Source organism: Platalea leucorodia (genome assembly GCF_965183815.1).
Source record: "Platalea leucorodia genome assembly, chromosome: 4".
Taxonomy (NCBI): Eukaryota; Metazoa; Chordata; class Aves; order Pelecaniformes; family Threskiornithidae; genus Platalea; species Platalea leucorodia.
In genome coordinates, this window is record NC_138826.1 from 21,985,663 (window position 1) to 22,012,563 (window position 26,901).

Below are 26,901 nucleotides of genomic sequence, written 5' to 3' on the forward strand. Positions count from 1 at the left end.
GTGGCTGTATTCCTGTCAATCCTGTGGCACTTTCTAATGGTGTGATACACATTTTTTTATAATAAGCTGCTGTTGTGCTGGTTAAAATTCATGCAGTCTGCTGACTTTTAACCAAATAGCAGGTGTTCTACTTTCTGCCAACCTTTCAATTAAAGTATCTTCCCCCCTCCCCCCCAACTGTTTCCAAGCATCTATATATAAGGAACAAAAAGACAGGCTTAGAACCAGGCTGCCTATTTTTACCAAAAACGCTAAAAGTGTTTGCAGACAATCTATTGACATGCACGTATCGCTGAAGCAGGATGTTTCCACACCAGACGTAGAAGAAACAGTTGTTACCAGCTTATTCTAGTTGATCACTGCCATAGCTGAAGGACACAGGAATCTCAGGACCAAACTCAGCCTCATACTGCAGTACTCCTGCTGGTCTTGCATGACAAGAGAACCGGGAGAACTCAGTCACCTGTCCTCCCCTCTTCTCAAGCATCTTCCTACTTTTATTTGTCCATAGTGGTGTGGCTTACTGGTTAGTAAAGTAGGATTCTGGTTTGGGAAGTCCATAGGGACAACAGTGTGGGACTGCTGGGTTTTCTAGCTTTAACATGGAACCTAGCTGCTCTTCCCAGGGGAGATGAGCAGGTTTGAGGAAGAAGTGATTGCAGTGAGAGTGAGTGGCCATCTGTCTGCGACTTGGCTTTATCAGGAAGTTTCTAGCTAATGCTTTTCATGTGGCATTGTTGCAGGAGCGCATTAAAAGTTGCTGTGATGGAAACTCTGCCTGCCTAATATGGCACAAGTTCAGCTTTTTGGTAACTCTGGCAATGATCTCTATGTGGTTTTTTTTTTTTTGTTTCCCTCCTTCCTTCCCTGCTGCCCCCCATCTGACCTGCAGGAGGAAGTGATGTGTTTAGTTCTGCAGTAATTGTGGAAAAAGACAAGAAACCTGCAGCACAGAGCACAGAGAAAACTCCTAAACAGCCTGGGAAAGTTGTTCTGTTTGATGATGATGATGATGACTTCTTTGTGGGAGTAACTAAAAAGCCTCCAGATTCAGGTACCTCTATATGTGTGCAGTGGAAGATTAAACATTAAAGGTCATCAAAATTCAAGCTGGTAGGAACCAATGAGTTACAAAATTCAAACCTGCATCACTGTTACTTCTGCATGGTTTTTTGGGGTTTGGGTTTGGGTTTTTTTTTTTTTGTATTGGCATTTCTTTTCCTCAGAGTGGTGTGGGACTGGTTTATTTGTACATGCTCTCCACTGACTTCCCTCTCTTAGGATGCTCCTTCTACTGCTAGGGCAGTATCTAGACTTCAATCAGGGAAACGGTACAGATTTTATTTACACAGTCTGGAGTCCCTGTGCCCAACACTCCCTATTGGCAGGCTCTAGGCGTTAGAGGTGCCAAGCCAACATAAAACACTGCCTTTAGAGGTGCTAACTGACTCTACCCCAATGCTTGTTGACTGCACACTTACCAGTGCTCTCAGGGAAGTGGTATTTCACTTTGAGAGCTTGTCTAGCTTTTTCTCTTAAAGACTCCTGATGTTGGTCATCTTTAAAAAGGAAGCATGGTATCTTTTGAGACTCTGGTATCTTCTCTTGTTCAGTAGTGACTGTTCTGTTCTCATCATCCTGTGTTTGTTTTGTCTCTTAATGCAGTCAAGTCCACAGCTGACCTATTTGATGATGATGAAGAAGGTGACTTATTCAAGGAAAAACCTGCCATTCCTCCTGTGGTTGCTGGCACAACTAAAGAAACAGAAAGCCGAAGGGAGACAGTCATGGAAAAAAAGGTAATGGCATACATCTATCGTATGGCTAAGGTTTTAGGAAAAAGTTACTACTGCAGCTGAAGTAGTCTTTCCATGTACAATACTATGGAAGTGCCATATTTGTGAAACAGAACTAGGTTCATAGGGTCTTCCATGACCTGAGTGCTTTGGGTGTCCTTAAATGCCTTTTGCCTCTCAAACTTCGGGCTTATTTGAGGTTTGGTTTTGTGTGGGCAGTGACTGGGAGAATCTTATTATGGCAGGACTGAAATGAGAGCAAAATGAGAAGCCTCTGATAATAAAAAATATTTATGAAGTTCATGGCTGAAATGAAACCAGCCTGACTTAAGAACCTTTGATGTCATAGTTCTGTGCTGCAGAGTTTGCACTTATACCAACTGCTGATAGCAACTTAACTGGTAACCCATTGCTTGTGTATGTTGTGGGAGAGGAAGGTGGATGTCACAGTTCTGCCTAAGCATATACAATACTTGGAGTGTTTAAAAAGCTGTTTTTCAGCTGAAAACTCTTAAGTTTTAGAAAGCTCTAAATGCTGTCCTGAGGACACATGTACAGAGTTATGAGAGCATCCTAATGCCCACTCCACTTTCGTTTTCAGAGCAGTGTCTTGAGGAAAGTAGTAATGCTCTTTGTTTCTATGGCAGAGATTGTATATATTAATTTTATACATATTCGCTCTCCAAGGAGTATTTGAACATAATGAGCTACAGTGGCTCTTCTCCCCTCTGGACTGAGAGGCGTACAGTGTTGGGGACGTCTCATGCAAATTGCTGTAGGACTTTCTCCATATTGCCTTATGAGAAGCACCTGAGCATAAGGGCCAAAGCCAGCTTCTATTTCTGGTGCAGTGCAAGAGTATCCACGGTCAGTGGAGCAGGAGTGGTGGTGGGAGGTCATCCAATGCCATTGCTCTGAGCTCATAGCACTTGGCTTTTCTGGAGGAGAGTATGAGAACTGCTTCAGCAGCACCATTCCTGCTGTCAGGAAGTGAGGGCTCTTTTATACCCCAAGCTTGCTGACAGTAGTGCTTGGGTCTGGACTAATTCCGAGTTTAATGGCAATATAGCTGGTGACAGGCTGGGGCTGTGCTGTGCTAATGCAGGAAATAATGGCTGGTGCAAACTGCCCTCCTTTACGAAACACAGCTTGTTAAAAAAAACATTTTTGTTTAACTCATGAGGGGGTCTGGCATGAGTTGCTACATACATTTTTCTGCTGAGAAGGATGGTGGTGGGAGGGGAGGCCTGTGGTAAGACCTGCAAGTTACTCGTGCATAGCTCTGGATGCACATGAGGAACTCAGCACATGAGTTTTGGACTTCAGCCGATGGGTGACAAGCTTGTGTTCTGTCCCTTCAGCTGCTGGGACGCTGCCAGCAGCATGCCTCTTAGAAAGGGTCATATGATGTGCATGCCCATACTGAATCTAAATGGGTGCTGATGCACTGTCTTTATTTGTCCTAAAGAGTCAACCATCTGCAGGTGAGGACTTCAAGCCTTTGTCTGAAACGCCTCCAAGAAAACAGAGGGGCCTGTTCTCTGATGAGGAGGATTCTGAAGTGAGTATCTCTTTAATAAATCCCTACAGAAATCCTTGGGATCTGAATCACCCTGACTTCAGCCCACTCGTATCTGGAGACTACTTATTTATCTGTAGGATTAGGAACTCTGATATCCGTGCATCTACTCCAAGCCATCCTGAAAGTACCTTCTTGGTCCAAGAGTGAAATCTCTGGGAATGTTTTCCCTGTCTTCAGAGAGTTAAACTTGTGTGGTATGCACAGGCATAAATTGAAAGCCTGAAGAGGGGAAAGATCAGCAAATCAAGAGCAAGAATCATGAAAGACTGCATATGTTTAATCTTGTGTCCTCAGCTTCCAGATAGCAATTAATCTGTAAAGCTGAGGGAAATCCCTGTGAAGTTGCAGGTTATTGGTACATCTGAGTAAGACAATCTTTCCCTACTTCACAGGCACACTAAACACTTTTTTTAAAAGGAAAAACATGAATTTCCAATTTAGAGTTCTTAAACGTATAGCATTGCTTTGCAAAGTAATGTTTTTTTGGTTTGCACAGGACTTGTTTTCATCAAGTAAAACTGTGAAGTCCAAAGCTACATCTCTCCCCACCAGCAAGTCCATGACAAAAGCTCCACTCTCCTTGTTTGATGATGATGAAGAGGTAAGTACCACTTCCTGATACCGCCTGTGTATGGGAAACCTCCTGCACAGCCTGTTGCAAATGCAGCAGTAAATATTCAGCTTACAACACTAAGCTTGTAAATGGAGCACTAAATTAGAGCACTAAATCGGTCTTGCATTGTGTAGCAGTTCTGAGCATGTAGACAGCATCATGGAGGAGAATGGTAGCAGGGACTTTTGAGAGTTCTTGGTGTTTGTTTAGTATTTTGCAGTCAGTACATATCATCTCTGAACCTAAACATGAAGGACGTTATCCCTCTGATTGATAGGACTAGAGAACACTGAGCAATAGAATGGTGTCCTGGTTTCAGCTGGGATAGAGTTAATTTTCTTCCTAGTAGCTGTTATAGTGCTGTGCTTTGGATTTAGTATGGGAATAATGTTGATAACACACTGATGTTTTAGTTGTTGCTAAGCAGTGCTTACACTAGTCAAGGACTTTTCAGCTTCCCATGCTCTGCCAGGTGCACAAGAAGCTGGGAGGGGGCACAGCCAGGACAGCTGACCCAGACTGGCCAAAGGGCTGTTCCATGCCATATGATGTCATGCTCAATATATAAACTGGGGGGAGTTGGCCATGGGGCAGCAGTCACTGCTCGGGGGAAGGCTGGGCATCGGTTAGTGAATGGTGAGCGGTTGCATCGTGCATCACTTTTGTATATTCTTTCATCGTTATTATTTTCTCTTCCTCTGCTGTCCTATTAAACTGTCTTTATCTCAGCCCACAGGTTTTACTTTTTTTTTTCTGACTCTCTCCCCCATCCCACTGCAGGGTCAGGGAGAATGAGCAAGCAGCTGTGTGGTGCTCAGTTGCTGACTGGGGTTAAACCACAACAAACAGATATGAGCTTCAAGAAGCTGTTTTATCTTGGCCTGTGGTATTTAGCCACATGGATGGCTTCTTGCTTCTCTTGTGTCATGGATGGTGAATTCCTTTTTTCTTGCCTTTCAGTGTGTAAGAATTGTGGCTGCTAGTGTAGAAACTGAGATCAGAGCACTGTTTGTGCAAGAAACTTAACAAAATTGAATTAGTGTGTGCTTTTCTTATCTTTTTTTTTAACCCTCTTGCCTTCCCACACACCCTCCAAAGAGCTTTCAACTCTGGGCCTGCAGCCTTCATGGTGAGTTAACTTACCTCATAGTCTTAACCTGAGGCAAATAGGAGGCCTGCTCAGAGCCATAAGATAGGGGACTTCTGTGAACTCAAGATAAAGGTTTGCTGTTCAAGAGGGGGCTGCCTCCAGCTCACCTTTCTGAATAGGGGCTGTTCAGAAGCAACTGTCAGGATAGTGAAACATTTTGTAATGTGGTAAGGTCTCTGGTATTTGCCATGAAGGTTGTGTTATGGAACTGAAGTTCAAGTTGAGTGGAGAAAAGCATAAATAAGTGTTAGGTGGTGAAGTCAACATATGCTTTTGTATTTTCTGGTGCCTATGTAATAATCTGCATGAGTGTCTTCAGGTCTTGGTTCTTGCCCAGTAGTAGTGGTTCAGCTTGCCTATTGCCTGTCCTCTCAGAATAGGACTCATTCTCTATTTCATTATGTAGATGTAGAAACAGTGCCCTATTGTGTTAGCTGCTGTGCAACAGAATTGCCGTGTGGTGGTTTTTGGCTGCCAGTCAAGCCTTATGGTGGAGAATCTGTGGGCCAAAAGCAGGCTGTGTGCTTACAAGTTTCTGGTCTATCAAGTGCTGTGTGCATAGCATTCCCTGTACCAGAATACTGTATCGCACTTGAAATTGTCTTCAAAAAGGGCTTACAAAACACCATTTCTCTATCCTACTCATCTGAGAAGTGGATGGCAACAGTGTCTTGCATGCTGATGACTTCTCTGTGAGCTTTTCATTGTGGTTTTGGCTTTTGATTTTTTTGAATATTCTTTTTCTTATTTATTTTAAGGATCTCTTTGCTGTGGTACCTGCCAAGAAGCAACAGGAAAAACCCCTGGAAGAGAAAGCAAAACAGTCAGAGCCACTCAAGAAAGCCTCCAGCTTATTGTTCAGCAGTGATGAGGAGGTACTGAGGAGTAAGATTTGTTTGAAAGGAGTTACTGGGCTTTATGCTGGGCAAAGCATAAAATTGTTGAGATGGGAACCACAGTTAAACTCTGCTGTGTCTACATGCCATGCCTACCCCAATCCTGCGACTTGTTTGCAGCTGAGGAAGCTGTCTGATACTTGGCTCAAATTATCTCAGGACCTAAGTAACAGAAGTCATGTGGAAGAGAAAAGTCAGTATTTTCAATGTAATATACAGAAAGATTGATAGCAAATGGAGGCTGCTGCCAACAAATCTGACTTAAAAATACTAAAACAGAAAAATAAGTTTGCTCTTACTGCTTTGATTGTTATAAGGAAAATTTAGCAGTTCTAGATAGATATGTGGTGAGTTTTTCTTTGTTTTGGGTTGGGCTTTTTTTTGTGTGTGGTGGTGGTTGTTGGGATTTTTTGTTTGCTTGGGGGAGGTGTTTATTGTTTGTTTTTTAAAATCTAGAGGTGGGAAAAATGAAACATAAATGACTAGGCTTCCCAGAGAGCAGCTGTCTTCTAGGGATGGAGTAGGTGTTGTCCTGCATCTTAAATGAAAGCCAGAGATACTAAGCAAATTAAAAACTTGTGTGGAAAGTCTCTGAATTAACTCACATGAATAGGATCCAGACTCTTCTTAGCCCTCCCACCTCCCAAAATTACTCTTTTGTGTAGACTTGATTTTTTTACTTGTCCTGTAATTGCTTGTTTGGTGGATACTAGCAATATCTGTAGATGCATTTTTATCTTAATGTAGAATAAACCAAGTTCATACTTCAACATGCCTGTAGTCCCTTTCAGAAAGAGGATGAACAGAGGTGAGGAACAGGGCAAACCACTTGAAATGCTTGGAATAACAAAACACACAAGCCAGAAAACTCTCCCAACACTAGAAATGTTTCCGTCTAATGTAGAGCTTTGACTTGTTCAATGGGTAGGCTTGATTAAATGCCAGCTCTGGGGTGGGGGGGAAAGTACTGTGGTTGAAAGTTGAGGAAATAAGAAATGCAACATCATGCACTCTAGTAATGAGGTGTCTTGGGTGTGGGTGTTGTGGTTTTTCTTGTTGTTTGTTTATTTTTTTGTCTTTTGGTTTTTGCCCTGTGCATCAAACTTGCTAATTATTTAAGTGGCTCAAATCACATTCTACTGGGTGACCTTACTCCTGTGACTACAGTCGACACTGACCTCAGTTGTCAAGAGTAACTATAATAGTAAAGTGTGTGTACCCTATTTTGCTGGGTAAATACTGTATGCCAAAAGGTGGCCAGGCCCTGTGCAAAGCCTGAGCAATGTCAGATTACAGTGGCTAACACAAAGGCAGGAAAATAAACTAGTAGAGAGACGCAAGGACTGCCAAGATGCTGAGGTGTTTCTGCTTATAAAGAAGATGGGAAAGTGGCTTTGACCAAGACAAAAGAAAACTTAACCATTCCTTATTTTTAAGGAACACTGGAACGTCTCCAAGCCAGCTAAACTTCCTTCTGAAGATGACAGAAAAGAGGACCCTGCAAAAGCAGCTAGTGCTGTCAGTCAGGCTAAATCTGTGAAGAAGACGAGCCTCTTTGAGGAAGAGGATGAGGAGGATTTATTTGCAATCACTAAAGAGAGGTGACCGTCCTGGGAGGGGAGAGGGGGGGCAGAACAGCCCAGCAGTGCCCTCAAAACCAGATGGACTCAGGCATATTGCAAATGGTGTCCCTTGCTACTGCTGCTGAGGAGGAAGTAGAGGTGTGTGAGTGGGAATGGGCAGGGCTGGGCTTTACCTCATTTGTATCTGTGGCGGATGATTCTCTTTGCCACCACTGAACTGGGCATTTCCCTGCCAGCAATATAAAATCCTCTTGACCTCTTTTTATCTTCACTTCTGCAGAAAGCTGTGCAGACAAAAAGGGAGGGTGGTAGAATTGTTGAGACAGTGAGGAAGCCAAGTCCTGTATCTGGGACCACTTGCTGCAGATGACGATCCTAAGTTATACTTTCAAACAGATGCAGTGCATGGCCTCTGAAACTTTGCACTGAATCTTCCACTTTCTCCTCTCTCTCATTGCAGCCAAAGAAAGCCACAGAAGGTATCGTTGTTATTTGAAGATGATGCTATTAATGGAGAATCGCTCTTCAGCCCCCAATCAACGCTACTTCCTTCAGCTGCTAAGGCTGCAGTGGTACCTCCTTTTTCTTTTAAAACTAACGTGGAACACTTAGTCTTTTTATAGTGATCTTCCTTGTTAGGTACTGAATGTAAATCTAACTTGTTTTAGGCAATGGTAGTTCTAGCAAATTGGGAATGGGAACAGGGTGGATTAAACTCTTACATGTAAAACGTCTTACTACCATCAGCCTAATAGAGATTTCAAAATTTTCTTGACCACTAACCCTAAATTTGTTTGGTTTATCCTAAAAGCCCTTCCTGAGGATGTTTTGAGAGCTCTCAACCATAAAATACCGTTAAAAGGAACAGATGGCTTACTGCTGACTGTGAAGTTAGTGCTTCACTCTCTGTGTCACCTCAACCCAAGCTGGTTCAGATGCGTCTACAGGCTTCTTACTGGCCCTCTGTTGAGGCTGCTTATGCCATCCTCTGTCTTATGAGCTTAGTCCATAGTGTTCTGCCTGTCTGGTTGTCCTTTGGAATTGAGAATAGGAGTTGCAAAAGCTTAACACAGCTGTGTCTGTAGTGGGAATGCCTGCACATGTGTGTGTGCCACCGTCGCTCCCCCCCTTGCCTTTCTGCTTACCAGGAAAGCAGTTTTCATGGCCCATAAAGACAATAGGCTTAGCAATAGAAGAAGAAACAGGCAAGCCACAGTCTAGCTGCTGGCAGTCACAGGAAACGGTGCACCAACCAGACAAGATTCCCAGGCCGTCTGCTCTAAGCTTGCACCCGCTTCCTGGCACTCTTCAGCCAGACTCTATACTAAAAATCGAAAGTCACAAACCAGAATGTCCCATGGAAGGACAGTAGGAGAAGTCAAGCATGTTGCCAGTGTCCTAGTCCACTGCAGAAGGCAAACTGAGACTCTGCTATCCCACAGCAGCGTATGCTTCTTATATACCCACCAATTTTGTGTCAATAACATTCTCTTAACTTTGCAGGAGAAAGTAAAACCAGTACCAGCACCACCTTTCTTTAATGAAGAAGAAAAGGAAGATCTGCCAGATAGAGCAGCAAGGTCTAACCAGGTAGAAGATACATTGTGGTGTTTAGAAGAACCTGGAGCAGTTCCTGTGCCTAGAGGAACAGATGTTGCAGGGCAGCAAACAAAGGAAAAAGTGAGGAATTTTCTTACATTAATCGGAAGTTTGGTAAAGGTTCAGTTTAAAAACAAACAATCAATCAATCAAACAGTGCTGCTGCTCTGGGACAGAATTCTTTTTCTGGATTTCCTCTTCTATTGCCAAGGAGAGAATAACTGTCTCCATTTAGCAAAATACTTGTCAGTCAAACAGCAAATTGATTAAATGGCATTTAAAGGTGTTTTAAACTGACATACATAAGGCATTTATACTGAAATACATGAGAGAATTGTTTGGGGTTTTTTTGGGGGGGCGAGGGGAGGAATCTGTTTCGTTTTTCCTCCAGAGTGGGTTGGGTAATCTTTATTCACATGAACAGAGCTTTCCTATAAAAGATAGCCTATACTAATGTGTAGGCTTTGCTTCAAGCTCAGTAACTTTGTTTTAACATACTCTGAGTTATAAATGGTGTTGGTAGTTGTGGCTTTCAGGATTGTGAATTTCTACTGGGCAGCACAGTTACAGAACAGTATTGGCATGTATTATTGAAGGAGCTTCAGCAGAACTTAATCTTGGCCATGGTCTTACTGAGTGATTGTTGGGGAATTACCAGCTGATGAATTTTCAGAGTAGTTATCATGCTCTGCACTTTCCTGAGCACATTCAAGGTTCAGGTAGTGCTGCCCACTCTGAAGAATCCCAAGTTGCATGAACTAGCTACCTCAGAGATAATGGCAAAGCTGTTTAATAAAGCCTTGTGGTGCACATGCAACCTGACATATGGTTGAGAAGGAAACTTTATGCAGGAAGCAGCTTATCAACAGCGCTACAGTGTAGGGCACAGGAGGAAACTTGTGTTCCCTTCAGAGCCATGAATTGTGTTCTTTATTTTTTTTTTTTAATCTACTGTCTCTTGCTAATCTGCATGTTGCTATTCTGTCTACTTAGGAAGGATGTGTTGAATAGAGTTGTCTGCTTGGTAATGGATTGCAGAACTGTGACCACTGCTGGCATTTAACCAAGAAAGCTTAGTGAGTTTTTGGGCAAACCTGAACTAAATAACAGGCTGATATGTTGGTGTTTTTTTTTTTTTTTTTTTGTGGAGCCTTTTGCAGCAGCATCCTCAGAACCAGCCAGCAGTTCAGATCTGTTTGCAACATCACCACCAGCTCTGGAGAAGGATGTCAAGACCCAAGCTAAGAAAGTGTTAAGCTTGTTTGAGGAGGAGGAAGAGGAGAGACTGGAAGATGATGATAGCATTAAAAATGCACAGAAAGGCATTGGTGTGGTGAGTCTAGGGAAGTTCTTGAACACTAGGAAATAGTATTTCTACCTTTCTACCTCTACTATTCTAGCCAAGGTTTTGATTTTACCCTTCCCTCTCTTCATGTCATGGAGGCTAATCTTTCTCTATTTCTAAACTTCCAGATTCTTGGGTGAGAAGTTATTCCTGCTCTTCCCCATGATTCTGAACTTCTTTGTAAATTTTTTCCATCCCACTAACTCAAAAGCAATTGCCTGCATGCTAGTATGAAAAGAAATGCTGTACAGATGTTTTGGTGAAGCTATTTGATGTCTGCTGTACAGAACTGATTCCTCAGTTACCCCTCAAGGTCAGAGGTACTAGGAAGTAGAAGGATGTGGAATTTGAAGTCTTGTGGTTTATCCCTTTATTTTCTTTATATTGTTGCAGTTTGCTTGGTGGATATATGCCTGCAGACTTAGCTTCAGCAAGAATCATCTTAATTATATGTTTACTTCTGGTTTTCAAGCATGTGTGTTCACTTTTTTAAAGAAGCCTCCAGTTGCCATATTCTTGCTGTCTGGCTTTCCTGATACAGCATATACCATCAAGAGGCAGACTTTGGATCTTCAGCAGCAATATCATTGAATCCATGGCAATGTTCTTGTTTCTACTTGGTACAGATGTAGCAAAGTCTTTTTCTATAAACTTGAAGTCATGTCAGGAAGTACATACTGTATACTACAGTATATCACAAGGTTTTGTCATCTTAGTGTGACCATGTAAAGTAAGTTGTCAATCCTAAAGGCTATACACACCTTATTCGGAAGTCCTTGGAGCTGAATGAAATAGATGGCTCTTGGAGAAAAATCCCTGTTTGTAGCTGCTTCTGAGTTAAAATGCTTATTTATCTGTTGTAAATGTATCCTGTGTTTGTTTCTGGGTTTTTTTGGGGGGGGGGGGGGGGAACGACAGGAAATGACATTGTGAGATGATTGCAAGAAGCCACATCTTTCCTATGAATTTGGGAAGATATAAATCCTTTCAAATCTTTCGTTCAAAGCCCTCAGCTGTCAGCATGTAACAGTCACGAAGTGATTAAGGTGCTGAAATGCATATTCATGCAAAAATCAGAATAGGTAATTTAGGAACTTAATCTTTTTGATAGGCAAATCTGAAAGGCGCTACTATTTTCCTTGCTTATCTCGGCTTAATATGCATTTCATGTGTGGATACCACTAGATGTGCATTAGGTTTTCATGTATCTGGGCATAAACAGCAGTTCTAGTGCTCTAAGAATGTGACCTGGCTTTTGATATCAAATTAAAGCTGGTGCACAGAGAGACTGAGAATGGAGCAGTAATAAAAATCATAGGACAGAGTGTATGGACCAAAAATGGTGTACTGCAAACTAGCTTAAGTAGGCAGCCCTTTGGGGCTCCTGGAGACTTGGGAAAGGGAGAATCAGGCTTTATTCTTATGACTACTGCTCCTGCTGCTTGGATTTGGAGTCTGATGTTACGCTACTGGACATTCAGTCATGCTCTTAAGAGGCATCCTTTCATTGGCGTAGGTCCTGAAGAGACAGCTGGATGGTGAAACATAGATACTGGCCTTTTCCTAGACCTTCAGTGGGGCCTTTGCCTTTTGAAAGACAGACCTGGGTGCATACAGTGACCATGACTATAGAAAGGCATTGGTTTTGGTGTCCAAGCAGCTGATACTGGTTGGTTTGCCAGATAGTGGAGGGCTGATAAAGTGATATGTTTCACTGTCAACTTTCCCCACCACCAGCAAATTTGAAAGTACAAGTTCTTGCCAAAGGCAGACAATATGTTCTGTTCTTCATTGTGGGAGTGTGTTTGCTTTAACAGGAGGAGAACAGGGAATCTAGCAACACTAATAGCTTTACAGGCCTTCAACTTTGGGTTTTTTGTGTTTTGTTTTTTTTTTTTTTTTTTATTGTTTTATTATTCTCTAAAAGGTAGCTTAGGAAGATAATTAACCAGATTCTCTTCCTCTCACTTCTCTGTCCTCAGCTGAAAAATTCAAGGCATAAAAGTCTTACTAAAATATAAACCTTACTGTACACTCATGATAACATAGTGAAAACTTTTTTTTTTTTTCCTTCCTCCTAAGGAAGCCTTACAGGTAAATAGTAGCATCTGGATCTCAGGTCAGCAGACACATACATTTTGGTTAATATCTTCTCATCAAATTGAACTGTGAATACAAATATTTACATTGTAAGTTTTGCAAATTTGGTCAAAGTGAAATATGTAACTGGCAGTTAAAGTTGTATTTTTGTTACCAGGGTTGTCGTGTAGCCTCAGGTGAATTGTAACCTCTCTTATCACTAGGCAAATAACCTCCTTAAGGAGGGAGTTTCTCACTGTGTGGACCTTTCTCCTGTCCTTCCAGGCTTCTGAGAAAAGTACTCGGCCCAAAAGCACCGGAGTCTTTCAAGACGAAGAGCTCCTCTTCAGTCACAAACTTCAGAAGGACAATGATCCAGATGTCGACCTCTTTGCCAGCCCCAAGAAGTCAATGGTGAGTTAAAAGTCCTTTTCTGAACCTGCTATTTAAAAACGGTCTTTAAAGTGTGCGCCTTACCAGTGTTCCTTGTTTGAACACAGCTTAGGATTCACTGATTTCCAGGGAGGGCCAAGTGCTAATATCAGTTCAGGCATCACGGGCCAAAGGAGATGTGCTTTTATCTGTGATACATCTTTTCTTTATTCTTTGTCTCTTTAGTCTGCAAACCGTATCCTGAAGCCATCATCTGGAGGAGGGCTTTTTGGGGATGACGATGAGGATGATCTCTTCAGTACTGCCAAAACAAACCTTCCGGTATCTGTTCCTTTACAGTAAATGGCTTATATAAAAGACATTGGAAAGAAGCGTATGGAAGGGATTTTTTCCATATGTATTCCAGCAAGAAATGAAGTGACTTCTCAGATCTTTTTGAGAGAATAGAAATGGCCATTGTGACCCCGAAGACACAGGGAACAAACACATCCATTAAGTATCCCAAAATTGGGATGAGAGGATTGCATTCTTTTTCTTTTTTGTGTACCACTGGGACTGGCTTAGATGTAAGAGAACACACCTGAGCAGAAATCAGAGTAGTAGAGTTTGTATTGTTTAATTGTTTTATCATTTAACTTGCTAATATTACTTCCCTGTAGTTCATGCATGACTGTTGAGTCTTGCTCTATGACTTATGTAATTGAAGTCTCTGCAGGTTGGTTTGATTTAAGGTAATGAATGTGGTATTAAAATCCTTGTGATTACTGGATTGTTTTTAGAGGGTGAGCAGCTGCAGTATTGAACAAGACTGCATTACAGGTGGTCTGAGGTCAAAGTCCTAACATGCATTCTAAACTGCTACTCTAAATGTATTTAGCTTAATTAAATTGAAGCCGTCTTTTACTTTAGTGTATTTTCACATCTATAGCTGGAAGTTAGGCTAGAAAACTGGCAATAGTTCCTGGAAACAGTTTCTTTGAGGACTGCAGAAGAGGTGGTCTTAAGTAATTAGCGCTTGGCAGCTATATATGGAGCCTGTTTGCTTGAAAACATAAAAATAGCAGTGTTCCTTAGCTAGCTTTGTGCTTTTATTTTCCCTGCTGTCCTGTTCATGAGGAAATACATATGCATTTGGAAGTTTATTGAAACTCTCGTTATTTATCGTTAGTGTAGACAGCAAAGGCTGAGGTAGGTTAAAGGAATGGAGTGGAAGGCCCTTGGCATTGCAGAGCCAAAAGGCAATGCCTGCAATGCATTGCAGAGTCAAAAGACATGGCAGGTTTTCTGTTCAGATAGAAGCAAGATTTTTAAAAGCTTTGCTTGTTTTAGTTTGTTTTTAATCTGCAGACCATGCTTTTTACCCAATTCATGTTGACTTGTGCTCTTAATGCTTTCAGAAAATAGCTGAGAAGAAAACACTTAAGGCCAGTACTGGCCCTTCCTCGGAGAGCAGTAACCTTCTAGAACATGGTTTAAGTGCCAAACAAGATGAAGCTCTGAAGGCAGTAACTACAGAGGCAAGTACCTAAATCTTATGCCTTGAACAGCATGCAAAGAAAAAGGAGATGCATCATTTTATTTTAAATAAGTCTCTTGAAAAGATCAAAACTAATGTCTGGATTCACTGTCTGCAAAGCAGCAACGGGTGGCCAAACTTTTCTCTGCTTATCAGCAGTGCACTGTTACTAGCAAGAAGTTTAAATGCTATTGATACAGTGTTTTATTCATTACCCACACACTTAAAAGGGCAAAGTACAAGGCAGTGAAGAACTACACTTCAGGTCCAGTTGGATTGAAAATGGGTTGTTGTTCATTCTTCTCTGAAGTGCCAGTATCTGTTGGAGTGAATGTGATCTTTAAAGTAGAGGTAGGCTTTCTCAGAAAGGAGATCAGGGCATGCAGCACAAATCTGTAGCTGTTGAGAATCTTAGGTTGGAGACTTTATGATGAGCAAACAAGACTCCTACTCCTGTCCTTAATCTTGCAGAACCAAGGGTCTCTGGGAGAGGCAGTCTGGATCTGAATTCTGGCTTGTGCCTCACCAGAGCTGCTTGTTGGATTTCCATCTGCAGGAGATTAGCTTTTCATTGTGGGGGTGGGTGTTGGTTTTTTTCCCCTGGGCTGAGGAACACAGAGCAAGTCTGTAGGGCTAGTAATTAGCTTGTCTTCCCTTATGGTGAAGTATTCCTTGAAGTGTAGAACCATGCTCATCTTCCCTTTTTTGTAGCTACTGACAGCCTGGTATAGGAATGATCTCAGCCTGTCTGAGGTTCAGCTGAACACCACATGCATTTAAGTGGAGAACGATCTCCTCAGACACTGGGATTCCTCTGTCATGCTATGAAGACCCCCAAACCAGTGTCCTAACCCTTGCAAACCCTTAGTTACTTCAACCTAGCTGAAGGGGCTCTGACTGCCTGGTCACACCAACAGTAGTACAGCCTAGCTCACAGAACCATGGTAGACTACAAACTTGTGGAGAGCAAGCCCTGGGAAGAGCACCTTAGCTGGTTTGGTTCATCCTTGAGTCCTAGAATTGACCCAAGTCTTCAGACCAAAAAGGTGCTCTTGCTCTTTTAGTCTAGTCTTATTTCTGGCACTGATGGCCTGCTTTCTGTAGAGGAGCACTCACTTCTCTGAAGCTCTTTTCCTTGCAGGCTGAGAGGTACAATGTTATAGCCCTCTTGGCTTCCATGTGGGCTTCATTGAAGTCTGTGGCCCTATTATATCACAAAGAGAAAAGTTAGTTACATCATGATCTTGCAACATGGCTTCAGAGGGTCTTAGGGGAGGGAATAAGCAAGGAGGGAGGGTAGCTGTCACAGTTTGATTTGACTGGTGGTGTGTGTGACCCGGAGAAGATGCAAGTTGTTGGGTTACTATGGCAAAGTATAATATTGGGTAGAAGGAGGGTGGAATGGAATGTGATAATGAAGATGGGGCTATGGTATGTGGGGAACTGAAGCTGAAAATGGAGTGACTGTAGCTCTGATGGTAGAATGTGATGATAACAAGGTATCTTCCGAATAAATTGTTAAGCAGTGAGCTGCTTTCTATAGATGTATTAAAATGAAAACTATGGTCTGGTTGACAACAACTTGTCCACTTGTTTAATCCAGTGTAATTTTGTGCAGAAATCTACAGGTCCTGTTCCCATTAAAACCAAAGAGCCCTCATCTCGGATTGGAAAGCTACAAGTAATTAACTTTACTGGCATTTTGACTTTCAAAAAAAAAAAAATCTTCCTTGCCTCACTGATGGCTCTCCCTGAAACAAAATCTTTTTACTTCCTTACCTTACTCTTGCAATTTTATTTTTTTTTTCAGATGGCGCATTTTCTATTACTTTTTTCTGTATTGCATGTTTAATATTATTTCCCCCTCCCTTTTCACACTTGATTCTGAGCAGCACTATTTACCCTATTTGGGGGGCAGAGGGTGGGCTCGTCTTTGACCTCTTATTCTTCTCAGCCCTACTTTAAGTATGTTCAGAGACTCTTAGGGGTTTGGGGTTTTGGTTATGTCCCTCTTCTGACATGAAATGACTAATAACGGTCTATATTACAGTATCACTCTTAATGTCAGAACCATTGTTGTCCTCAGACAGGATACTGAGCTACATAGGCGTTTGGTCTGACATAATGTGGCTGTGCTGTTCCTGAAGCTTTTGCACAGAATAATAGTGTTAAGCACTCCACAGGTTTAGTGAGACAAAGGATGTGGGAGATACAGAAGTGTGTAGGTGTGAGAAAGGCCAGGCACTTGCAGAAGTAGAACTTGAATGCCTACATACACTAGTTCTCACTGCTTCTCTGGAGCCATGCTTGCTCTTGAGCAGTATTAACGTGATCTTTTTTTGTGTGTATGTTTTTGTTTTCTTTGTTTTGTAGGCTAACTTGGCTATTAACCCTGCAGCCTTACTACCTGGTGCAATGCCTAAGGTCTCCAATGTAAAGTCCCCCTTACCAGTTCTGGACTTGCATGAGCCCAAGGATGTACAGAACAGCGAAGCCTTCTCTGCCGCAGGAAACAATGAAGAATTAGGTGTAAGCTTTGATCAGCCTATGCAGGCGGATACCTTGCACAGCGCCAATAAGGTAACCTTGGTATTTAGGAGGATAGAAAGGGGGATTAAAAATGCAGCCTGTCCTCATACGGGAATTTGTGGTTTGGTATGCAAGTTCTGCTAACAGTGTGATCTATGTGAATCTAAGTGGAGATGTGGAAATCTAATCCCCTCTCACTTCCATGGACCACTGAAGAGGAAGTCAAGCCTACTACGTTCTTAGCTCTGTAAGGGGCTTATGCATATGCCTAATTCTGTGCCTTTTTAAGGTACATGTGTACGTTCCCCAAATACAGTGGTTTTCCCTATAGGTTAAAGGTATTTTAGCATAACATCTTGTCCTGTCTCAGGAGATGCCAGAAACCTGAAAACCAGAAAAAAGGTATCTCTCTAGGCTAACTATAAAATACGTTATGGACAGCTGCTGTGGCAAGATATTAAGAACACATCACTGCTGTATGTTGACCTTTACCTCCTCTGTGGATAAAAATGTCATGTTGTTCTGAACTGTCACTCCTAATTCTTTTTCAAACAAAAACTTTGTTTTTAAAGAAAAAACCCACACAAAACCAAAACAAAAAAAGTGTTACAGCTTTTGACATGGTAGATCTCTGCCTTCTGACTCACTTGTTTTTTATTCATACCTTTTACTTTATGGACTGCAAAAGGCATATTCTAATTAAAGATTTAGTGGTTCTTTTTGTTAAAAAAAAAAAAGCTTGAACCATGTAGTTAAGATTTGGCCTGGGTGCTTATGATTTTATAAGTCTCTTGGGTCTTCTGAGAGCAGCGATTTGAATAAGATAACTGAGGATCTTAGCTTTGATTCTTTGCTTAATGCTGCTGGGGCTGTTCGTTACTAGATGAGCAGCAGAGATGACTTAGGAAGATGTAGCAGTTATCACCACAATGGCTGACATGACCCCTTAGTGTCAAATGGGTTTGAAGCTTGTACATCAGACTAATGCATTACCATGTAGGCATAGTTGTTTCCAATAGCAGCGTGTCCTGCACAACAGACAAAACCCTCTATCATGATACTTTTAAATAGATAGACATGCAAAAGAATAGAGCTCCTGCAGCTGCATATGGTCAACCTTGAATGTTCATTTTAGCATAGTGATGATGCATGTTTGTTTACAGAATTAATCTGAGAAGCATCATCTCAGTAACTATACAGCGAATGTTTTTGTGGCTCAGGTTACATATTTTAATTTTGGTGTATCATTGCTTCTTGAACCTTTCAAGTTTAAGTTTAAGCTGTAAATATATGCAGCCAAATGCACTTTTTTCTAAAGGCTGGAACAAAGCAACCTACCCAGCTTTCTGTCTGTCCTTTTAAAGAACAGTGCGTGGGGCAGGGATCAGTTTATTTCAAGTGCATCTCCCTTCCATCATAATTTTCCTGTTTTTCAGCCATGCTCTGATAAATACAGCCCCACACTCTGAAGGCAGATGTGCTTCTACAATGATTCTGACAAAAGCACATGGCTCCTTTAAGCTGTGTTATAGCATATCCATCCAGATTGTCCTTCTACTTCAACACAGGAATTAACAAAAGGGAAGAGGAGGTTGTACTGATCTGTTTCCTACCTGTGTGAATACTCCTGTCCATGTGAGATATGGCAGAGGCTATAACGGAAACTTGCAGGGGGGCTTTTTTAAAAGCAGCAGAGGAACGAACTGCAGCGGGCTATGCATAAAATGAAACTAAATGGAAAACATAATTAGTCATAACTTGGACAGACTAACTGCTCTGCAGAAGCCCCTGGATTAGCAAGCTGTTAGACTGACTAAGGTATTACCTAAAGCCGGCGGGCTAGAGCAGCTTGCTGACCTGTGTTGTGACTCTCTACTTGTGAGTGCTGTTGCTTTTGTAGCCCAATTACACCTGCTGTGGAATGACCAGAGGGCAAAAAATCAAAAGTCCTGGGTTATTTTTTCTGAACCTTGCTGCAAACTACTCCAAGCTTGAATGTCCCATTTGTCCATTTTCCCCTTTCTGAAAAATGGGGAGAATGGATGATGCTGAGCTGATGATGCATGGTTCCTGCTGCTTCTCCCTGTAACCTAAATCAGTGTCTGCTCAGCATTCCTTGCTCAAGATTCTCAACTGAGCATTTGTTTAAATGTACGTGTAGGTGTTTAAGTTACTTCAACCAGAGCTGTGAGCAGAACTTGTAGCTAATTCAGTTTCAGTGTGCTAGTATGAAATGGGTAATGCATGTTAATTGCAGTGTTGTGAAGGCAGACAAAGTGCTACAAGGAAACATAATAGGAATCCTAACCTGTCTTCTGTGAATTGTCTCTTTTTTTTTTCCTCCTATATAACCCTGCTCTGCTTTTACTCCTTTCTTGCAGACCAGGATCAAGGTTACAGGAAAACGAAGACCTCCTAGCAGAATGGCCCGCCGTCTAGCTGCCCAAGAATCTGAAGAGAGTGAGGAGGTGGACAGTGCTAAAGAATCACAATTCTCTCTACCAAAACAGATGTCAGCAATAGTGAACATAAAGGAGCCTCTTGCTATTGAAACAGAGTCCAAGGAAAACGGCTTTCTCTCTGGCTTGTCACTACCAGCTCATGGCAGTGTTTTGTCTGCTGGGACAAACAAACTCCTTCCTCCAGAATCCACAGACCAAGAGGATGATCTGTTTGAATCAGAAGACCTTTTTGCAAGCAGCTCAACATCCAGACCAGCTGCACAATCAAAGTTAAAGGAGAGAATGCCAGACAGCGTGGCTAACAAACCCATTGAGGGCAGGGAGAAAAAGCCTGATCTGTCTGTTCTGGGTCATCAGGACAGTAATGATCTCTTTCAGCCTATACAGCAAAAATCGTCAACAAAAAGCAGCCCTATGCCTTTTTTGGAGGAAGAGGAAGACTCTCTCTTCACCTGTCAGAAAACTGGAAAAAAGGAGCTGAAATCTTCTGTCTGGCAAGCTGTTGAGCCTACTGCCCAAGATATCTTTGAGGTAATCATTAAGCCTGCTACCTTGGCCTTTTTGATCCCCAGGGCCTTATGCAGACCCCTTTACTTAGACACAGGCTCAATGGAGGCTGCTGAGTCGGGTGGGGTGCGCAGGATAGGTAATGAAGTAAACTGGCAGTCATGCTCTGCTACTCGGTAATAGAAACCCTTTCTTTGGATGTTCACCCCCTTATTAGCAGGAGTGGATTAAAAGGTGGAGCCTTAACATAGAGCAGGCATGTCACTGAATGTGCTGTGACTATATCTATGATTATGATCTTTTTCAGAGTAATAAAGTATTTGGTTCTTATCTGTTAGCTGTCTGTTCAACACACAGCAGCTTAAATAAGTCTTTTAAAAAAGGAATAAAGTTGGCAGGCTGGGCAGCTGATACAAGCCTCTGTATGCTGTACTTGACCTGTGCACAATCCCACACTAAGGCACTTCTCCCCAGTCCTCCATGGGAAGAAGGGACTCAAAATTCTCGGGTTTGAGAAGCCCAAGGCTGTCAGTCTTCTAAACATCTCAGCTGCTGTGTACAGATAATTTGACTATTTTCTTGAAGTGTGTTGTGTATTGATGATCTTTGTGCTTTGCTCCAAGGATGATATATTTGCTACTGAGGCAATTAAACCAATGGACAAAGCAAAAGAGAAAATGCCAGAGACTAACCTGTTCGACGATAACATTGATATTTTTGCGGATCTCACCATAAAACCAAAAGAAAAGAAGACAAAGAAAAAGGTGGAACAAAAATCCATATTTGATGATGATATGGGTAAGTGTCTAATGTCTTGTTGCTAATTTAATAATATTGTCCTGAGTTGCTTTCATCAAAGATGTTTTAGAACCCTTTGCTTTCTTTTAAATTTTCAACTGCTCTGAAATCCCTGGTCATCCTTGGATTTTAGCGTTGGATGAGAACTTCCTAGATTTGTAGAGCTAGCATGGCATTTAAATGGTTTAGGAGAGTGTATAAAATTCTTCTGAGAGAAGGAATAGTTTAGTTCCTGTAGGGATTTTCTCACCTGTGGGAATTAGAACTAAGTTCTCTTGTCTGGAGTAAAAGACTAATCTCATGTTGTTATGGCTCTAAGAGATACATTCTCTGTTTCAATTTACACAGCTTTTTGTATCGTACTTCCAGGTGAATCACTGATATGAGGAAATTAGCATCTCTTCCCACCCCACCTTAACTATTGTGTTGACTACCTTGGAGACCATAAGATTTTGTTTACAGCCATGTATACCCAGAACAATTTACAAATACTACACCTGAGAGCAACAGTTTGCCCTGTATAATTTGTTGAAAAAGCAGCATCTAGTAATGTGAAATGATGCAAAGCATGCTCCTTTCTTGTTTTCCATCAATGGAGGTATCAAAAGTCATTTGATCCCAGACTGTGTGTTTGTTCTCAGGCTCTTCATGTTTATAGCTCTTCTTTGGGATTGCATGTATTTCTTTTCCTCTAAGACAAAAAAATTCCCTTCTCCTCTAGCTTTGATTCTTGTCAGTCTTCATTCTTTCTAACCTATTCAAACTGAATCTGGCTTATCACTGTTTTGCTTGGACTGCTGTTAAGCATTCCAGCCTGATGGAATGACCTGGCTGAAGTCTGTAAATGTGTTAGAAAACTTGCCAGAGAATGAACATCTTGAGATTTCAAAACCTTCTCAATTGATATAAAAAAGAAGACTTAAACGTTTGTGGGCAAGGTATTTGAAATATGTATTGGATGATTAAAATATCTTATTTTAATAATTTACATTTTTTTCATGTAGCCTATAGCAAATGAAAGAATTTCCCAAACAGCTACTCCTTCCAAATACTTCGGCACAAAAATCCAGACCTCGTGTTGAAAAAACCAGTTGTACAGTGCCACTTGAAAGTATTTTGGAAAATCAGCCACATCAGAACCTGTCGTTTGCACTTCCACTTTTGACATCTGCTCTAGTGCTAGAGCTTGTTGTTTGATGTCACATCTGATCTTGATACCTATAGCATCTACAGCACCCTGTATCTGATAGACTTCCTCTTCCTCTAGAGCATTGACTGTTTTGTGGTGCAGCCATAGGTATGCGGCTACTTTGTGCCCAAAGCTATGGAGCTCCAGAACACCAACAGGAGTGTAGGGAAGATCCCCGAGGGTGAGGATGCCCTGCTGGCACTAGAGTGGTAGGAACTGGCACTTGCCTATGCTTCAGGTTAAGGGTTGGCTTGAGTGATCATGGTAGCACTTTATCAGGGCTGTATATTGTTGCCTTAGGAGATCCCTTCTGCTGCAAATAAAATAGTAAGTGGGTGCAGTGGGGGTGGAGGCTGCAAGCTCCTTTCCTTCTTTGTCCTACCACGGCTTCTAGTCACTATTTACTACATTTGTGTTAGGCTTGTGGTGGCAGTATCAGAAAAAAACTCTTTCTCAGGTCTTTATCCTCCTAGCCTCCTCAGTGGCCTTATGGCTGATGACACAAACATCTTGGTGTCACTTCTGCCTGTCTGGCAGAGTCTGCAAAATGGTGACAGAGGTTTCTTGTGCATTGACAAATACTGTTTTCCATGGCCAAAACTTTCCTATTCCTTAAGCCTTGTCATAAAACAGGAGTGATACCTCTACTGCTGATGGCACTCACTGTACTTCCTCTCTGCTGTGAAGCTAATCCATGGGATAGCTTCTTGCTTTGGAGTGATGCCAGCAGGGGATTATTCTGTTTTACCACCTTTCTAAACTGTTCTTGTGCTGAAATGCTGTCCTGGATTATTCCCGTGTAATCCCTGTGATCAGCACAGTAGCAGACGTGCTGGAGTGGAAGAAGTAGTGAGAAGAGAAAGGCAAGCACATTGTGACAGGCCACTCCATGCTTGGCCTCTGCTTAAGATTAAGATGCATGCTGAAGGCTGAAATGCTAGTTTTTATACTCTGGACCAGAAAACAGCTATTAACCTCTGTATAAGACCTGTGTTTTCTTAACAGGGATTCAAGACCAGTTATGTGCTGCTTATACTGGCCTTGTGAATCACTAATGATCCATGTATCTCAGTCTTGTAGATTTTTTTTTTTTTTTTAATCCCCTCGTAGTTCAACTGCATAATCTGAGTATCCTATATTTAAAATCTTAGTGTATAGGAAGAGATCCACTGTTGTGTGTGCCCAGGAAACCTCAGGGCAACACTTCAGCAGATGTATGGTAGCAGCTCCATCTCTTTCTAGGAGCACAGTCCTAAACATGAGCAGCACTAGCCACACCACGAACTGCATGTCTGTGACCTCTGCTGCTAGCACAGGGTATCCAGATTGGAGGGTTTCATTTCTACCTGTTGTTATTCTTCAGGAGAGAACTCTGTCTTAATAGCAACATGATATTTCTCTGCTTTGTGGTCCTAGTTATTCATATCAGAAATGCTTGTATTGAGGAAGGTGGTGGGACATCTTGATTCAGGACAGTAGATAGACTTTTTGACTGTTCAGCAGGATAGCAGTTGTAGATGTCTGCCTCCTTACATCTTAACTGTGCTCTGTTCTCAAGTGACTTATGCTGTGTTCTTATTGTGCTGTAGATTAAAGACTCGTATGGCTACTGGATATCACAACAGTAGTCGCTAGCAAGTACCATCTTTTCCTCTTCTGATTTTCTTTGGCAACAATCTCACAGGTCTTGGATTTCTTGGGTTCCTCAGACGCTAATTTTCTACATAAGAGGGATGTTATTTGGCACTTGAATATATTGTGGAGGCTTAATTTATTAGTACTTCTCAAGTGCTTATGAGAACTTGAACATGTTATAAAATACAAGTATTAGTCTGCTCTACTGACAAGAAAAAATATTCTTAATTTGACTTACAGCTAACAGCTCCCACGTATGTCCTTACAAATGCATCTAGAATCGGAAGCAGCAGGAAAGCATTTGTTTATCACAGAACGTCCTTGGCAGCCACTGCTGTGTGCCGGAGACTCTTATGTACATGTTACTTCTGTTTGGCGGTCACTTCACATTAAAATCTATCTTTTTTTTTTTCTTTTCCTCCCCCCCTCTTTAGATGATATTTTTTCTAGCAGCCAAGTCAAGATGCCTACTCCCAAAAGCAGATCTTCCCAAGCAGCTTCAGAAGCAAAATCTGAAAGCAAGACATTGAGCACATTTGATGACCCGCTGAATGCCTTTGGAGGCCAGTAGCCAAGGGGAATGTGTTCCAGAGAGGAGGCTGTCCTTATGCCCTGTCCAGTACTAATACTCTGGATTCTCTAATCCAGTAGAGCTGAAATGAGATGGCTGTGGATATTTAAATGAGATTATCCATTTGAAATGGTTAGTATTCTCTTGTGCTGGGTCTAATTGTGCTAAATGATATATTTTGAAAAAAGACAGTAACCTCCTGCTATCCTGTTTCCACGGTGCCCAGATGAATATAGCCTGTGCAATACCTGCAATGAAGTAATCTATTATACAAAGTATAGTTTGTTTTATTGAACAGATCTATAGAGAAAATAATTGGTAAATAGCAAATGGAGTCTGTTAAACCAGATCTATCTCTGTGTCTTACTTTCCTCTTTACCGCTTGCTAAGGACGTCTGCATCATGACTTGAAAATAACCAAAACCACTACCATGCCTTGTCTGGGTCAGCTGCCAATCTACTGAGCTAATGTTAGAGTAAGTCTGGGTTCTGTTATCAGGGACAGCTTCTCTTATGTAATCAAACAGTTAACAAATCTTAGTGCAGGGCTTGACCTTAGATAGAGATAAGGTATTTCATATCGGCAGCTAATGTGGTCTATAAAAATAACAACGGTTAAAACTTCTCTGTCAGAAAGAGTGTGTTACAGATGAGCACCTAGTGCTCCATGAAAACAACAGAAACCTAACATTCTCTTCTGTTCAAGTTGTAAGCCAGTAAATGAGATTTTTCACCTGCCTGGATTTGCCAAAGTTTTGCAAATAACACTTGTCAAGAAGTCCATCTGTACTGAGCATGCTTGGTCACTTCCAGGTTAACAAGCCTATGCGCATACCGTAGTGCAGAGGCTCACTTGTGCCCAAAGGCTTACTGTCTGCTTTCCTTTCTCATCTGTAACACATCATAGGCTGTTTACAGGAGGTTGCTATTTTGTGGAATCCCTTTAACTGTCCAATGCATTTGGCTTAACCTTCTTGCTTCCTGTATTTTCTAAATTGCCCTTCTGGAACTTCTGCCATTAATCATCCTTGATGCCCAATGGCAGACACTTGCTCTCCTGCATGCATATAAACAGAGCAAATGCATAAATGCAGAAGGATCAAATGTTTCTCTTACTTTACCAGTGACTGCCTGCAATTCTGACTTTAAAACTAGATGCGTTGTTTTTATGATAGCAATGTATTACTTTATCTTCAACTCATAAGACTGTTCTGCCCTCTGTGAATTTAAAGCATGTGCTCAGAGGACTTCTTTGAGAGCAATTCCCACTTTCACTGAAGCCCATGTTCTGAGACATCTGCTTCAGTCTCTTGTTTCTCAAGTTGGATTTACTTTATCAGGCACAGTAAATACTACAGCCAAAGCATCTAGCACTAATGAGGGTAAAGCAGAAGGGAAGATTGGAAGGGATAAAGGAGAAACATTGTGTATTGATTTGCCCCATAGGTGGGCCTGGCAATGATTCACGTTAAGTGGGGGGTAAGTTGGGAGTAGCAGCTTGGAAAAGAATGCGGGAGCTATTTGCAAATGGGTGTCTACAGTGAGAGCGCTTGCACTTTATTTATAGGCATTGCATCTGCTGCATATGCCTCATACATGATTTGGACTGCTTCTTTACTTCTTTCTCCTGCGCTTAGAAGCGCTTCAAAGGCATACCGGGCGAGAGAGGAAAAAGATGGTGAATATTCTTCTATTTCTTTTCTGCATCCTCCTTCCTTCTTGGCCCTTCACATTAATAACTTCTATTAGCATTGCAAAAAGTGCTGTTTGCAAGCCAAGAACCCTGGGGGCCAAAAGCTGTTGGAGTAGGAGAAAAAAAAGCTCCTGCCTTAAAGTGTTTCTTAAACTTTAATGTGAAAGCTCAGTAGAGAAGAGCTCTTGATATCAACTTACACCATGACACAGATATAACCTTTTGTCCCCCTAAGTCTTTCTAAACTGGCACAGGGAGAGTCTCTTCCCGCTATTAAAATATATGGTTCTCAATTAACTCCCCCTAACAGACTGCAAATCCTGACCTAGGCACTTCACTTTTGGGAGGGCTTAGTCTGAGCAGTGGGTGTTTTAACTGAATTTTGGCTTGGTGTGTCTTTTTTTGCAAATTTGATAAAACTATGGCTGCATTTTCTGGGAAGGGCAGGGCTGGAGACTCAGTGTCACCGTACCCAGGACGTGCTCAGTGCTCTTTGTCAGAGGCCTCCCACACCTGCTCTGTGCACGTGAAAAACCAGTGTTTGTGCCCGGTGTTTTAACTGTGGCTGAAACCTAACAGCTAGAGTCAGGGTAGGTCTTGAGTAATTTAAAACCTAAATGGAAAGTAAAGTGGTTAATGTAAATAAGCCTCCTAATAAGCTAAGCTTGTTTCCTCTAGTATTTTGCTGGAAGACTGTGATCGGCTGAGGGAAGCACTGCTCCCGGAGATGGGCCTGGCTGCCTTACGTTGAAGTGGGAACGGAGGGGAGCGCTGACCTCGAGTAAAGGCGCCCAAGAGCAGCCCTTCTCCTCCCTCTCGCGCTCGAACTGGGCCCAGCGCTGCACTGGCACGCGTTAGCAATCCCCGGGCACCTCTCGGGTTGCAGTTGAGGCGTAAATGATGTTTTTGCACAGACCAACGGTGCACATGCAGCGCTCGGGCCAGGGCGAGCCGCCGCCCCCGCA

General features: G+C 42.0%; 1 protein-coding gene across 1 annotated transcript in view; it reads left to right on the plus strand.

The window, feature by feature from the left end:
• Window positions 1–24,602, plus strand: part of WASHC2C (WASH complex subunit 2C) — a 38,349-nt gene extending 13,747 nt beyond the window's left edge. Inside the window, exons 15-31 of the mRNA XM_082310257.1 lie at window positions 893–1,054; window positions 1,666–1,799; window positions 3,265–3,357; window positions 3,875–3,979; window positions 5,900–6,016; window positions 7,475–7,638; window positions 8,081–8,192; window positions 9,124–9,300; window positions 10,370–10,552; window positions 12,929–13,057; window positions 13,262–13,357; window positions 14,434–14,553; window positions 16,171–16,233; window positions 16,926–17,132; window positions 19,463–20,074; window positions 20,674–20,848; window positions 24,107–24,602. Of these exons, the coding sequence (XP_082166383.1) occupies window positions 893–1,054; window positions 1,666–1,799; window positions 3,265–3,357; window positions 3,875–3,979; window positions 5,900–6,016; window positions 7,475–7,638; window positions 8,081–8,192; window positions 9,124–9,300; window positions 10,370–10,552; window positions 12,929–13,057; window positions 13,262–13,357; window positions 14,434–14,553; window positions 16,171–16,233; window positions 16,926–17,132; window positions 19,463–20,074; window positions 20,674–20,848; window positions 24,107–24,243 (2,786 nt within the window). The 3' untranslated portion in view covers window positions 24,244–24,602. The remainder of the gene's footprint in view (window positions 1–892; window positions 1,055–1,665; window positions 1,800–3,264; window positions 3,358–3,874; window positions 3,980–5,899; window positions 6,017–7,474; window positions 7,639–8,080; window positions 8,193–9,123; window positions 9,301–10,369; window positions 10,553–12,928; window positions 13,058–13,261; window positions 13,358–14,433; window positions 14,554–16,170; window positions 16,234–16,925; window positions 17,133–19,462; window positions 20,075–20,673; window positions 20,849–24,106) is intronic.
• The last annotated feature ends 2,299 nt before the right edge of the window (window positions 24,603–26,901 follow it).